This window comes from Elgaria multicarinata, chromosome 11 (assembly GCF_023053635.1).
Source record: "Elgaria multicarinata webbii isolate HBS135686 ecotype San Diego chromosome 11, rElgMul1.1.pri, whole genome shotgun sequence".
Taxonomy (NCBI): Eukaryota; Metazoa; Chordata; class Lepidosauria; order Squamata; family Anguidae; genus Elgaria; species Elgaria multicarinata.
Genome location: NC_086181.1, coordinates 48,562,403 through 48,577,040, shown reverse-complemented (window position 1 = coordinate 48,577,040; position 14,638 = coordinate 48,562,403). Strand labels below are relative to the sequence as shown.

Below are 14,638 nucleotides of genomic sequence, written 5' to 3'. Positions count from 1 at the left end.
ATCAACTTCCATCAGCCCCAGCCGGCATGGCCAATGGTCAGGAAGGCTGGGAGTTGTAGTCCAACACATCTGATGGGCACCAGGTTGGGGAAGGCAATGCTAAAAGACCCGAAAGCAGCTATTGGCAACTCAAAGGTGTATATTTTTGGCACTTCCTCATCTTGCAACACTTTTTAAGAACTTGAAGCAGGTACGAAATAGATTCCATTTAGGGCGGTTTCTGTCTGCCTCCCTGACAAATACATAGAGGGGCTCCCACCCAGCGAGCGAGCCAGCCAGGGCTCTACTGTGAGCCATCAGATGCCCCGGAGGCGGCGGCGGGACAGCCAGCCAGGCCTTGGAGCAGCTGAGGCGGTCGTGGGGCGGAGACAGAGAGAAGGGCGCGAGTGGTTTTGAATGGAAATGATTTCTCATTATATTATGTTGTATTTTTTGGGTTTAAAACTTTGTGAACCATCCAGAGGACATGAAATGAAGCGATCAGCAGCCATGGGCTGCTTGCTTCTGCCAGCTGAGCCTGGGAGGAGGAGGCGGCGGCGGCCTCTCCCCTAAGGCCGATGTGCCGCACCCCCCCACCCCGCCGCCGCCCAGCGCCCCCGTTCCTTCTGCAGCTCTTGAGCAGTTGCCTGGACAGGCGGCTAGGAACGAGGTCCGCGGATCTCAAACCTGCGGGGGGGGGGGACTCTTCACCTACTCAGAGGCACTCCTGCTTCATATTACAACGGCAAAGTCTGGCGCAGCTCTTGGATGGGGGGCAGTAGGGAGGGCCTGGTCCTGAACGCGCCGCGCGTTTGACTGGCGGAGCGCGTGCGTGTGCAGTGCGCGGCGTCGCACCCGACGCCCTGGCAGGCGGGCGAAGCTCGGCTGCGCTTCCATCAAGGTCCCTCCCAGTCTTGCACAAGAGCCCCCGGCCGTCCCCTCCACTCCCCGCGCACCTTGCGTCTCATAATCTTAGTCTCTCTCCCTGGAGAGGCGGGCAAGTCCCGGCCCATCCTTTGCAACTCTCACAGCCCTAGTGAGGATCGTGGGACGACCCGGAAGGCAGCCGGCTGGAGGAACCGCGGCGGCGGAGAGGCAGCAGGTTGACGAGCTGGGGGTGCGGGGGTGGGGGACTCGGGGGCTCAGGGCGCCGCACATTCTGACCTCTCTCTCTCTCTCTCCTTCCCCCACCCCAGTCTCCGGGGTGGTGGGTTGGGTTAGGGCTGCTGCCTGCCACCACCACCCGCGCCCTGATTCCTGCTTTATTCGCGCGAGGGAGCGCAGGCGCTGCTGGGCCCCCGCGCATGACAGGGCGGGCGGGCAACTTGCTTTGGCCTAAAACTCCCATCATCCCTCCCTGTTGGCTCTACTGGCTAAGGGCTGATGGGAGTTGTTGGCCTATGCACCTGCACAGGGCTACAAGTTGCCCACCCTTGGTTTAAACAGTCCGAGGGTAGTTCTAAAGCAAACAAAGATGAGGGCAGGTTGGAGCATGTGCAGAGTGCCGCATACAGAGTGGAGTGCTGATGCTGAAATGTGGTAACTGGGGAAAAGGAAGAACCCCCTGGGGGCAGAAGGGGCGCTGAGTCCCTCAAGCCGGGCCAGAATAAGTCCAGCGCTCTCCGGGAACCCAAGAGTGCTTGTTGCACAAAATGTGCAAAGTCCAATCTTGAGACATTCCAGTTTTTATGTCATGCTTGCTCTCTTCCACCCATCCAAAGAGAAGCCTGTGTCAAGGAGTCAGGCAAGGCCTGGATCCGTGACTTTGGGTCTCCACTCAGCCCCAGGCCTTGCTGGCTGCCCTTAAACCAGTCGCACACTCCCAGCCCAGCTCCATCTCACAGGGTTGCTAGGGGGAGGGGGGCAGGCGGAGTGAGCTGTGTGCACTATCCTGAGCGCCATGTGGGAGAAGGCAGGAGACAAGAAATGAAAGGTTTTGCCTCCTCTCGGTGGGGGGGGGGCGATGCAAGCGGGAGCCTCGCCCCACAGCCAATCTCCTTATCAACGCACCTGCTCTACTGCCTCCGTCTGCAGTGGGGCCAAAGTGCGGCAGCAGAGGGAGATGTGTATTGGCAGAGGAGTTAGCACCGGAGGGAGCCAGGAGGACACCTTCCCCAGTGCTGGTGAGGCCCTCCCCCCACCGCCACCCCCCCTCCCCAAGGCACGGCCAGGCTAGAGGGCTTGGGGGCAGCAGTGCAGGCGCCTTCAACAGAGAGGGAGATGGGGTGGGGAGGGACACCGTCACCTGTGCTGAACATCTGTCTCTCTAAAGGCAGCCCCCCTCCCCTCCCCCCTGCCAAGGCACCGGCTGCTCTCCTTGGCCTGAGCCCTGTTCCACAATGCTGCCGGCCACCCCCTCCCCAGACTCAGCTGCATCTCAACACTGCTCATGTTGGAAGCAGCAAGGCAGGCGGTGGCATCCATGTGCCTTTTCCTCTCTTAGGGTCTCTCTCCCTCCAGCTCCGAGGCCACCTGCCCCCTCCTCAGCTTTCCAGGGCAAGATGGCCAGGGTGCGGAAGGTCCTGGAGGCCCTGAGCGTCTTCCAGTGGGTGCTGACCTACCTCTTCTTCGGTGAGTGAGGAAGTTGGTGGGTGGGGGGCAGCGGGGGAAGCAGCAGGAGCCCTGGGAAGGCTCCCTGCAGGGCCAGCCCAAGACATTAATAGAGATAAATGCCAAGTTCTACATCTAGGAAAAAGAAACCAAATGAACAGTTACAAGATGGTGGATACTTAGCTCAGTAATACTACAAACAAGAAGGATTTTGGAATTGTTGTAGATCACAAGCTGAATATGAGCCAACAGTGCGATATGGCCGCAAAAAAAGCAAATGCTATTTTGGGCTGCATTAATAGAAGTAAAGCTTCCAAATCGCATGAGGTACTGGTTCCTCTCTATTCGGCCCTGGTTAGGCCTCATCTAGAGTACTGCGTCCAGTTCTGGGTACCACACTTCAAGAAGGATGCAGACAAGCTGGAGCATGTTCAGAGGAGGGGAACCAGAATGATCAGGAGTCTGGAAACAAAGCCCTATGAAGAGAGACTGAAAGAACTGGGCACGTTTAGCCTGGAGAAGAGAAGATTGAGGGGAGACATGATAGCACTCTTCAAATACTTGAAAGGTTGTCACACAGGGGAGGGCCAGGATCTTTTCTCAATAATAACAGAGTGCAGGACACTGAATAACGGGCTCAAGTTAAAGGAAGCCAGATTCCAGCTGGACATCAGGAAAAACTTCCTGACAGTTAGAGCAGTACGACAATGGAGCCAGTTCCCTAGGGAGGTTGTGGGCTCTCCCACACTAGAGGCCTTCAAGAGGCAGCTGGACAACCATCTATTAGGGATGCTTTAAGGTGGATTCCTGCATTGAGCAGGGGGTTGGACTCTATGCCCTTCCAACTCTACTATACCAGGATTCTATGACATTTTGCCCCTTGTGGCGACCCACTGGCTGATGGTCCCCCACCCCCACCCCACCCCAAAGTGTGCTATGCAGGCTGTGCATGATGCACGCAGTCCCCAGGCCAGAAATGCACGCGGTCCCCAGGCTCTCCCTGCAGCAAAGGAACTGCGTTTCGAAATGAAACATCCATGTGCTGCCCTTTCATGACACCTTAAATCAGTGCTGTCCAGGCAGCCTCCTCATCCTGCCTAATAGCAGGGGGTCCGGCCCGGATCACCTGGCAAACCAGCCTGCCCTACCCTCACTCGCAAGGACTGTACAGCACCATCCTGAGCGCCCTTTCCTCAGAAGTAAGTCCCAATGAATTCCAAAGGACTCGTGTGCCTACGATTGCAGCCTCCAGCGCCCTCCTTCCAGCCCTTCCCTATGGCCTGCCCAACTCTGCCTTCCCGCTGCTGAGCCTCTGCCCCATGAATGGATGGGGGACTGGGGGGGAGTGCATACCTTCCGCATGCCTCTTCCTTCCTCCAGGCTGGGCTCAAGATTGGGGCTTCTTTCCCGGGAGACCTACAACTGTCCGCAAATGACTTTCAAAGTGAATGTGGGCATGCAGGCTAACCCCACCCCACCCCACCCCCCAGCTGCTGTCCTCAAGGACCCTCTCCAAGGAGACGGAGGCCTGTGGATGCCCTTTTAGGGAGGGCCGTGCCTCAGTGGGTACAGCACGGTGCATGTGTACCCTGACCCGGATGGGCCAAGGCCGGGCCGGGCTGGATGTCAGGCCACTGCTTATCTGCCATTGCCTCACAACCAGGGGACCCTCACCCTGCCTCTGGTCTGCCCTTCACAGGCGTCTTCTTCACAACGGTCCTAATCTGCCTGCTCTTCACCTCTTATTGGTCCATCACTGTCTTATACTTTGCTTGGTGGATCAGTGACTGGCACACGCCGGATAGAGGTGAGTTGTGTTCCTTCCCCTCGCTCCCGCCTCACCTCCACCCCAAGATCTTATCCAGAGGCCAAAGGAGAGTTCACCTCCCTTATGTGGGAAAGATGCTGAGCCCCCATCTCAGGCCCCGCAGCTGAGCAGCTGGGCCCCCTGCTCCCTTCCCAAAGCCTTTGCCTCAGGGAACAGTTTGCAGTCCTCCGAAAGCACGCTGCTGCTGCTGCTGCTGCTGCTGCTGCTGCTGCTGCCATTGCGGATCAAAAGGGATATTGTGGGTCTGGAAAAGGTGCCGAAAAGGGCTGCCAAAATGATCAGAGGGCTGGAGGCACTCCCCTCTGAGGAGAGGTTCCAACCCCTGGGGCTGTTGAACTTAGGAAAGAGTTGAATAGTGGAGGGACATGTTAGAGGTGTGTGAAATGATGCCTCGTGTGGAAGAGGAGAAATTTCTCCCTCTCTCAAAATACCAGAACCCACTGGGGTCGTCATCCCATGAAGCTGGATGGTGGGAGGTTCAGGACAGGGAAAAGGAAGCACTTCTTCACACAGCGCAGAGCCCAAACTGGAGTACATAACCGCCAGCTGTAGCGATGGCCACCAGCTGGGAAGGCTTTAAATAGACATTAGGCCCATTCGTGGAGGAGGGTCAGGATCAGGGTCAGGCTGTCCGTGACTACTGGTCCTGAGGAGGCAGCAGGCCTATGTGCTCCATTGAGCTGGAGGCGGCCACGGCGCTCGCGTCTTGCTTCCCTCGGGGGGGGGGCTTCCCTCGGGGGCATCTTGCTAGGCACGGTGAGAGCTGAATGCCGGACTAGACAAGCCCTGGTCCTGATGTTTTGCTCCCTGCTGTCCAGGCAAGACGGCCACCTAAAATGGCTTACAGCAATGGGATGCAAAGGGGACCTATGGAGGAGACCTGTGAGGGTGGCAGAGTCACCAACGCAACCAAAGTCACAAGTTGACAAATGGCATTGGTGCAACTGGAGAGGTGTCCCCCTTTCTCTGGGGTGGGCAAAGGACTGACGAAGGCTAGTCACAAACAGAAGCCCAAACAGCAGCCTTAAGGCTTTGGGGCTCTGGCACTGAACCCTCCCCACCCCCACCCCCTCCCCACTTGTGATGCTGTGGTGGGGTTGGCAAAGCTTCTTCTGTGGGGAGAGATGTTGACCATTGTCTCTCCCCCACAACAACCCCCCAGAAGCCAGAGGACAATGGAGAACGTTAAAATACAAACATATTTGCAATTTACACCTGAATTGGTTTGCAGTAGACTTTGCACCCAAACGCAGGTCTGTAGAACTGTTCTTTAAAATCCCTTGGTGACTGTGGACAGGAGGGCTGGCCCTGTGGTCCCCAGCAGTCAGCTGCCTGCGTCCTTTGCTTTGCAGGGGGCCGCCGGTGTGACTGGATGAGGCGCTGGAGGATCTGGGAGCTGCACAGGGACTATTTCCCCATCAAGGTAAGTGAAAAGACTGGCGGAGGGTAGAGCCCTGCCTGGCCATGGCCCCAGAAGAAGTCAATTTCCAAAAGAAGGCAGATCTGATGCAGGGACTCGGCTGAACTCTGTCCCCAAGACTTCAAGACAGAGGAGCAGAAGAAGCCTGTAAGAGGAGCTGCATGGACAAGCTCGTGCACACCCCAAAACCGTTGGTCCGCCCCAAATCTCTCTCACACACACATCTTCAGGCAGCAGCCTCCTGACAGCCTGTAGCCTCTTTGGACATGTGAAGTCCTCCAGTTCCTTCTCCAGGTGGCTGAGAAAGGAACTGGGTCATAGCAACCCACTCCAGTTCCTGGATGCTGTATGGAGCACCCGGAGGGCTCACAGCACATCATTCTTCAGGATGGGTTGTGGGAGAGGGTCTGGGCAGGGGCTGGCAGAAAGAGCAAGGGACCTATTGGGAGGGCAGCAAGCCAGGAAAGAGACCTAAGGGCCAGGGAGGGTCGTGGAACGGGGTCCTGTGTCTGGCTGCATTACTGGGCCTACTCAGCTTCCCCATGGCCGGCCCACACCTGGGCGATGGACAGCTGGAAAAGGCTGAGGAGAATGGATCAGTGGGGAACAGGGGTGGGTGGGTGCCCACCTACAGCACCTCATGTGTGGCACCCCCCCCCCCACCAAGAGGGCTGAACTGCTTGGAGATTTTGAGAAAAAGGGTGACTGAGGAGGACTGGTCATGATAGAAGTTTCTACACTGGCTTCTGGGTGGCCTGGAGAAAGTGGGGTGGGGAGCTGTGCTCCTCCCACCCTGCCTAGTCATCCTGAGGGGTAGAGGGGCGTCTTCCCACAATGGCCCATAATTTACTGGATGGGATTCACTGGTGGTTGCTGTGTGCAGGTGAGGCAGCTGGGCAGGGGCTGCCCTGTCTCCGGGCACCCTGGAGCCCTATGGGAAGGCTGCAGAGGGCTGGGCTGGACCCAGCCTGGTCTAATCCAGCCGCCGCTGCCGCCGCCACCACCACCCCGCCAGCCCCTCTTGATGCTGTGTGCCTTCGGGCCCCTTCCTGTTCTCTGATTCTCAGCTGGTAAAGACGGCAGAGCTGCCCCCCACACGGAACTACGTGCTGGGCTCCCACCCCCACGGCATCATCTGCGCAGGGGCCTTCTCAGCCTTCTGCACTGAGAGCACCGGCTTCTCCCACACCTTCCCCGGCCTCAGGCCCAGCCTTGCTCTCCTGTCGGGCCTCTTCTACCTGCCTGTGTACCGCGAATACATGATGAGCTCAGGTAGGACATGTCACCTGTGGGGGGAGGGGGAATGACTGCCCCTCCTGTGGTGGAGGGGGGCTCAGGGGAGAAGTGGGCTCCAGCTCTATCGTTCTCTGTGGCCGGTACTGACCGGGAAGGGAGGTCCCGTTTCCTCCTGGCTGGCCCTTTCTTCCCAAGGGCTCCCCAAGAAGGGTTCCTGATAGGCTGCCCCTGTCAGGATGAGCCTCCGGACACATCTGGGTCTGCCCGGCTGCTGGGGGCGTTTCTGAGCCTCTGGCCCAGGGCCCCTCCCTTCAGACCAGCCCTAGGAAGAAATTCAAAGGAAGGCACTTGGGATTTCCTTGTCCAAAGCCCCAAAACACAGGCCTGACACCTTTTACAAATTCCTACGAATACAAATGGTGGTTCTGTAAGCATTGCAGTCCTTCACACAGTGAAGGGTTTTGTGGAATTCCCTTTTAAAACAACACAGCTAAATGTCCAAATAGTTAAAAGAGGTTTATTTGGGGGAAAGGGTGGAGGGAACAGGGAAGGGAACAGTCTCACGCACGTGCGCAGAGTTCCAAATGAAATCCATAAAGTCAGTCTAGCTAAACTAGTTACATGTTGCCGACTTGAGCAGAGGCGTTGGTTCCACAGCGTATGCAAAGTTCGTTGCTGAGAGAATGGTCTGAAAGAGAACCTCCTGGCCTCTGCCTAGATGGTACAAGGTGGGCTCAGTGCAAGCCGCTGGCAGAGGCTGATGGCTGTTTCGAGCCGTGATGCGTCTGATGATGCCTCCTTTTCTGACGTCTCTGCTCTAGCCAGTAGACCTGAAAATTACTGCATGGCTAGACTTGCTTTCCCAGTTGCCCTAAGCTTACATCTCAAAACACCCAGCTGGTTGAAACCAGTTGGCCCTGTTCAGAAAAAGAGCGTGAGAGTTTAGATGTGTATTGGGAAAGGATGAGGTGAGAGGAGTCTATTCAGGCGTTCCTGGGGCTGACGTGGAGCTAGTACATCGCCTTCGCTGGGCTGCCTGCATAGGCTCCACCGGTCTCTTTGAGCAAGCGGAGGAATCTGGGCCTTGGGCTTGCGCGCTGCCCCTGACGGCCACCTCGGGGAGGACGCTGGAAGTAGCCGCAGAGCAGGGGGCCGTCCCACCTCCACGGGCCCCAGCCATTGCTCCTGTTCACAGCGGGGGCCTTGGCAGGGGCCCTTTCGCAGCATTTGGGAGTTTAAGTGGGCACAGAAAGCCCTTAGCACAAGCTTTCCCCGACCCAGTGCCCTCCAGTTGTGATGGATATAGGGATGCTGGTGGTTGTGGGTTTTTAGCTTGTTAGATGTTTTATTATGTGCCTAATGGTTTTAATTTTTGTGAACCGCCCAGAGAGCTTTGGCTATTGGGCGGTATAAAAATGTAATAAATAAATAAATAAATAAACAAACACATCTGGAGGGCTCTGGGTTGGCGAAGGCTGCCTTATTGCAACAAGGTTTTTTCAGTTGAGTGTGATGGTTGTTTGAGAAGGCTGCTGTGCTGCTGACCAGGCAAAAGTGAAACTTAAAAGTGAGAAACTGAATGGAAAAAGGAAGGAAGAAATATCACAATTACTAAGAAATCACGCTCCATTTAGAAGGCTAAGAATTCACAAAGAGGCGCTTTGACCTATACTTTTAAAACACACATTTATTCCAACAAAGGAATATTGTGGTGCATGTCCTTTTAATATGAACTGATCATTAGTTCTTTAGGCACCGTATTTCATAGGAAGGCCTTTGTCTCAAACAAGTCCTAGAATGTCAATAAATATTGTTGCCTAGAGAGGAGCTGTGTTAGGGAAACTGGACTTCAGAATGTGTTAAGAAGTTTGAACTTATACTTAAAAACAAAACAGAAAAACAGGCCTAGAGTTTGAGAAATGCTGCTCTAAACCAAAAGTGCTACTAAATAAAGCCAGGCCTGACGTCTTCCTCTCCAACGCCCTGCCGCTGAAGAACACATGCTACCTCCATCCTCATATGCTAGGTAATGCTGCACCTATTGATTTTCTACCTGCCATGCACTCAAGCAAGTTCTGTGCCTTCTGCCCCCTTACAAGGAACATGGCAGCCCCTTCAATTTAAGAAGTACAAGACTGGAAGACTGGTAAAAGTTAAAACAGCAGCACTGAGGCCTGGCAGCTTTGAGGTAGGAATGAAGTCAAATGAAGAAGAAGGGCGCACATAGACAGAAACAGGCAACTGGGGTATAGAGAAAAGAAATTGTGACTTCAGCAAAGCTTTTAACAAAGTGCCCCATGGCATTCTGATCAGTCAACTAGCTAAAAGTGGGCTAGATGGAACAACTGTTAGGTTGATTCACAGTTGGCTACAGAATTGGACTCAAAAGAATGCTTCATCAGGGGTGCCTTCTCAAACTGGAGGAGGTAACGAGCAGGGTACTGCAGGGCGCAGTCCTGGGCCCAATGCTCTTCAACATTTTTATTAATGATTTGGACAAGGAGGTGCAGGGAACCCTTATCAAATTTGCAAATGACACCAAATTGGGTGGGATAGCTATTAGCTAATACCCTGGAAGACAGAAGCAAACTTCAAAGTGATCGTGATAGGCTGGAGTGCTGGGCTGAAAACAACAGAATGAAATGTAATAAGGATAAATGCAAAGTTCTACACCTAGGGAAAAAAAACTGAATGCACAATTACAAGATGGGGGCTACTTGGCTCAGTAATACTACAAACGAGAAGGATCTTGGAATTGTTGTAGATCACAAGCTGAATATGAGCCAACAGTGCAATGTGGCTGCAAGAAAGGCAAATGCTATTTTGGGCTGCATTAATAGAAGTATAGCTTCCAAATTGCGTGACATACTGGTTCCCCTCTACTCAGTACTCGTTAGGCCTCATCTTTAGTACCATCATATTCTGGGCACCACACTTCAAGAAGGACACAGACAAGCTGGAGCGTGTTCAGAGGAGGGCAACAAGGATGATCAGGGGTCTGGAAACAGCCCTATGAGGAGCGACTGAAAGAACTGGGCATGCTGAGCCTGGAGAAGAGAAGACTGAGGGGAGACAAGATAGCATTCTTCAAGTATTTGATAGGTTGTCATGCAGAGGAGGGTCAGGATCACTTCACAATCATCCCAGAGTGCAGGACATGGAATAACGGGCTCAACTTACAGGAAGCCAGATTCCAGCTGGACATCAGGAAAAGCTTCCTGACGGTTGGAGCAGTACGACAATGGAACCCATGACCTAGGGAGGTTGTGGGCTCTCCCACACTAGAGGCCTTCAAGAGGCAGCTGGACAACCATCTGTTAGGGATCATTTAAGGTGGATGTCTGCATGGAGCAGGGGGTTGGACTTGATGGCCTTAGAGGCCCTTTCCAACTCTACTCTTCCATGATTCTATGATGGTAGTCACTAAGCTTTGCTGACTGTTTAAGGCAAAACACAAGTTTAAAATGGAATTAACGCTACAGCTCCTATTTCCCACCCCCACCCCAAATTTCACTCTCTCCCAGCTGCCTGACTTTAATTGATATAATTCCCTCCTTCCCTTCTGTCCCATCGGCCTGATTAACCAGCCACACTCATTCCTGTCCCCCCACCACCACCACCCACAATTCCTCCTGCTGGATCATTCATAGCATGCCTGGGGAGAGACCTGATGAACTGCAGGAAGATAAAATGGGCTGGAGTGGTGGAGGAAATACTGCATTTTCAATAAACTACAATCACGTTTTGCTTCTACTAGGGCACAGCTTGTGCTAGACTTCCCTGGCCTCACACAACAAACCATTCCCCAAAAGATGCCGTACAAATGGAGAAATTGGCCCAATTAAGCTTAACTCTAGAAAAGGCTACAAGAAAGCAATCAGACAATTTCTGTCAAACGTTAAACTCCTATAAATAAGCCATGCCTTACCCTTTCTATCTCAAAATAGGCGTGGACCATCCACACATTCAACCCTCGTATCCTGCCAAGTTTCAGATGAATCCGTTGACCCATTTTATGAGTATAACTCATAGAACCTACTGCCCCCATTTCGGTTTATAATGGCGGAGTATAATTCATAAGAACATCAGAAGTGCCCTGATACTGGATCAGACCGAGGGTCCATCTAGTCCAGCACTCTGTTCGCACAGTGGCCAAGCAGCCATTGGCCAGGGACCAACAAGCAGGACATGGTGCAACAGCACCCTCCCACCCACCTGTGTTCCCCAGCAACTGGTGCACACAGGCTTACTGCCTCGGACTCATCCAGCTGTGGCCCTATAAGCACTGTAGATGTGAATGCAATTGAGAGAGAGGTTTACTTCAGCAAGCAGGCCATCCTTTGCTTTCACTTTTCAATTTATTTGCTACATCCAAAGGATGAATATCTGAGGATGAAGTTTGCTAAATGGTAGTCATGTGGGAGGGCAAATCCTATACTGCAGCCCTGGACTTCAGAAGAAGGGGACGGGGGGGGGGGGGAGGTTGGGTTTGCTGTAGAACAAGAGCCTGCAAAGACAGTGGCCAGCCCTGTCTGGGGAGCAGCTCTGGGGAAGAGGCAGCTTGCCTACCCCCCATGCTCTATGGGGTGGAAGATACGTAACCTGCGCCCCACCAAGGCTTTTCTCTATCCTCGTCCAGGGATGGTTCCAGTCAGCAAGCGCGCTCTGGACTTCCTGCTCCGTGGTGGGCCTGGCCATGCTGTGGTCATTGTTGTGGGCGGTGCAGCGGAATCGTTGGACTGCGCATCTGGGGAGCAGCGTGTCCGTGTTTACGGGAGGCGTGGCTTCGTGCGCCTCGCTCTGCAGCACGGGTAGGAACTGGGTGGTGTGTGTGTGTGTGTGTGTGTGTGTGTGTGTGTGTGTGTGTGTGCGTGCAACAAGGAGGGGCTGGAGGGCTTTCAGGGTGAGGGATAGACAGAAGTCCTGAGGGCTGTTCTCTATGTGCCCCAGAAAGCAGCAGTGGTGAAGTGAAGGTGTCTTGGGAGAGGGATCACACTTTAACATGCCCCCCCCCAATGTAAAACCACCCAACTACCTTGCAAGGAGAAAGCCCGGCACAGCAGGGAAAAACATCAGTCTTTCCTCTGTGCTGCTAGTTTTCTGCCTTCAGGGAGTTGTGCTTTTCTTTTACATTCAAGCATGCCATTCTTCTGCATGCTGAAGTGGTACAGTCCAGGATTCTTTCACCTCAAAGATTCTACCAGCCCATCTGCCTGGTTCTATCAGCCGCCAGCCCTGGTGCTGGGGCAGCTGAGATGGGTGGAGCTGCTCCCAGGCCTTGCCTGAGTGCCACTTTGGTGGGGGCGGGGCAGGGCTGCCATATCTCACCCCTGGCTTCGTTCTCTCCCTCCAGGGCGGACCTGGTGCCTGTTTACACCTTTGGGGAGAACGACATTTTCTGGCAGGTGCATTTCCCAGAAGGCAGCTTCGTCCGCCGGCTCCAGCTCCGTTTGAAGCAGCTGATAGGGTTTGCCCCCTGCATCTTTGGAGGACGGAGCCTCTTCTGTAGTCGCCTCTGGGGGATCCTGCCCCTGGCATCCCCCATCACTGTTGTAGGTAAGGTCCGCTCCCCGAGAAAATAATGGCCTGGGTGGCCACAAAAGGCTTCTAGGTTGCCCTTTGTCCACCCATATGGCCTAGAAGTAAACAGCTCCTGCGGGACATCTCTTTCCCAACACAGGAGCTCATTTTGGCAAGAGCCAGAGGTGCAGTGTAGCCGAGGGGGGGGGGTGTTTCACAGGGATGCCGACATCATCTGCCTCCCCCAAACCTCCCTATGCAACCTTCACAGCAGTTGGGGACAAATAGATTTTCACCGGAGCAATTTATTGCTCCTGGCTTGCTGGCGAAGTCTCTGGTTGTGGCTCAGCCCTGCTCCTGGCGGGGATGAAAGCTGCTGGAGCTGCTGCATCGATTGCCTGTCTGCCTGCCAGGGGTGGGGTGGGGGCTCCGGGGACTGTCACGGGGAACCCCTGTGCTGCCACATGCACCCTTACACCGGGGCCGGAGATGGCTGCAGAAGCCTCAGTGCTTCGGCTTCATGCCACCTCCAATCCTGCACGGGGTGGGGGGAGCTATTGGAGGAGGGGCATGTGAGAGGGGAGGACTCCCCCCTTGCTCAGTCTCTGGGGAGAAAGCTTGCTATGAGAGGAGGCAGCGGGAGGGGGGGTGTCTTCAATTGTGCTTGGCCTGTGAGTGTCCATAGTGGGTTTCAGTCAGAACCAGAGAGGAAGGCTAAAAGAGGTGCTGAGCCCTAGCCCGAAATAGGCTCAGCGCCTTGGGCAGCTCCTTTGCAGTTGTGACTGGACCCCCGCAGCAGATTCACAGCCCCCTGCCTCCACTGGGTGCAGACTCTTCGCCCCCCCCCCGCGCGTTCCACAGCGCAAACGCGGCGGGGGGCTGTGCGCGGGACTCCTGCCTGCCCCCTCGGAGCAGGGGGAGGCAGCTCCCGCCGCCCCTTCACCAGAGGCCTTTCTTCACCGAGCCCCCTCGCCGCTTCTCTCTCTTTTCCCCCCTGCAGTGGGGAAGCCGATCCCGGTGCCGCGCCGCCCCCGGCCCACGGACGAGGAGGTGGACCACTTCCACGCGCTCTACGTCGAGGCCCTCCGGCAGCTCTTCGAGGCGCACAAAGGCAGCTGCGGCCTCCCACCGTCGCAGCAGCTCATCATCACTTAGCGAAGGACACGGACACGCGCACCCCTGCCCCGGACCCTGGCCGCCGCCCTCCCCCGGCGTGGGTGTCGGCGGCGCTTCCCAGCCCGGCAGCGGACCCGTGGGCTTGGGGAGGGGCGACGGTAGGCACGGCGGAGCTCGCCTTTCACCTCAATAAAGCGGACCCGCGTCTCGTTGCCTCGAGCGCCGACGGAGCCTGCTTTCTGGCCCCAGGGCCTTCCCCGAAGCCGCCCCTCAAGGAACGCGCCCTCCCTCCGCTGGCCGAGCAGTCGGGGTCGTGCGGCAGGATGGAGCGCGCGCGAGGTAGCAGGGGGGGGGGGGGGCGCTCCCTGCACGGGACACCACCAGGAGGGCTCCGAGTGAGCCGGCGGCAATAGGTCTCCGCTCAGGGAGGCGTTTCGCTCCACGGGGCGATCCGAAGTGAGATGGTTGGCGGGGGCGTCGGCGTCCGCCTGAGACCACACGAGGCGCTCCGTGGGAAGAGGCGGCCGGAGGCACCCCGGGAGAGCTGGACCTGCGTCTGTCAGGAGCGGCCGGGCATTTCCTCTGGAGCGGTGGCGAGGAGGGCAACTCGGGGCGTGCCCAGGAGGAGGCACCTGCGCCAAGCGCTGAGTGGGGGCTTTGGAGCTGCTACAGATGGGGGGGGGGGGGCGCCGCGGGGCGGCTGCAGTTCCCGGGGTGCCCCTGGAAGCTTTCCGGCTCTGTTCCGACATATAGGTCCTATTCAGTGGGGTTACTCTGTGCATGCCTCGAGGCAGTCACGTGTCTCCTTCCCTCCCTCATTAAGCAACATCCGGCCCAAGCTGGCTGCGCGACCCGGAGGAAGCCCCTTTCCTTCTCGGACACGCGCCCAAGAGGAATGGGCCGGGGGGGGGGTCGTTGGGGGATGTGCCAGACTGAGCGAAATGGTGGGAGGCGAGGGGCTGCAGCGTCTCCTTCAAGAGAACCCCCTT

The 14,638-nt window shown here is 56.0% G+C and overlaps 1 protein-coding gene across 1 annotated transcript; it reads left to right on the top strand.

Annotated features, from left to right (window-relative positions):
* Positions 1-2,475: 2,475 nt before the first annotated feature.
* MOGAT3 (monoacylglycerol O-acyltransferase 3) lies at positions 2,476-13,692 on the top strand. The gene is made up of 7 exons (XM_063137366.1): positions 2,476-2,550; positions 4,229-4,336; positions 5,710-5,780; positions 6,845-7,049; positions 11,653-11,824; positions 12,367-12,569; positions 13,534-13,692. Exons 1-7 carry the CDS (start codon positions 2,481-2,483, stop codon positions 13,686-13,688), a joined length of 984 nt encoding a protein of 327 aa, XP_062993436.1. The 5' UTR covers positions 2,476-2,480; the 3' UTR covers positions 13,689-13,692.
* The last annotated feature ends 946 nt before the right edge of the window (positions 13,693-14,638 follow it).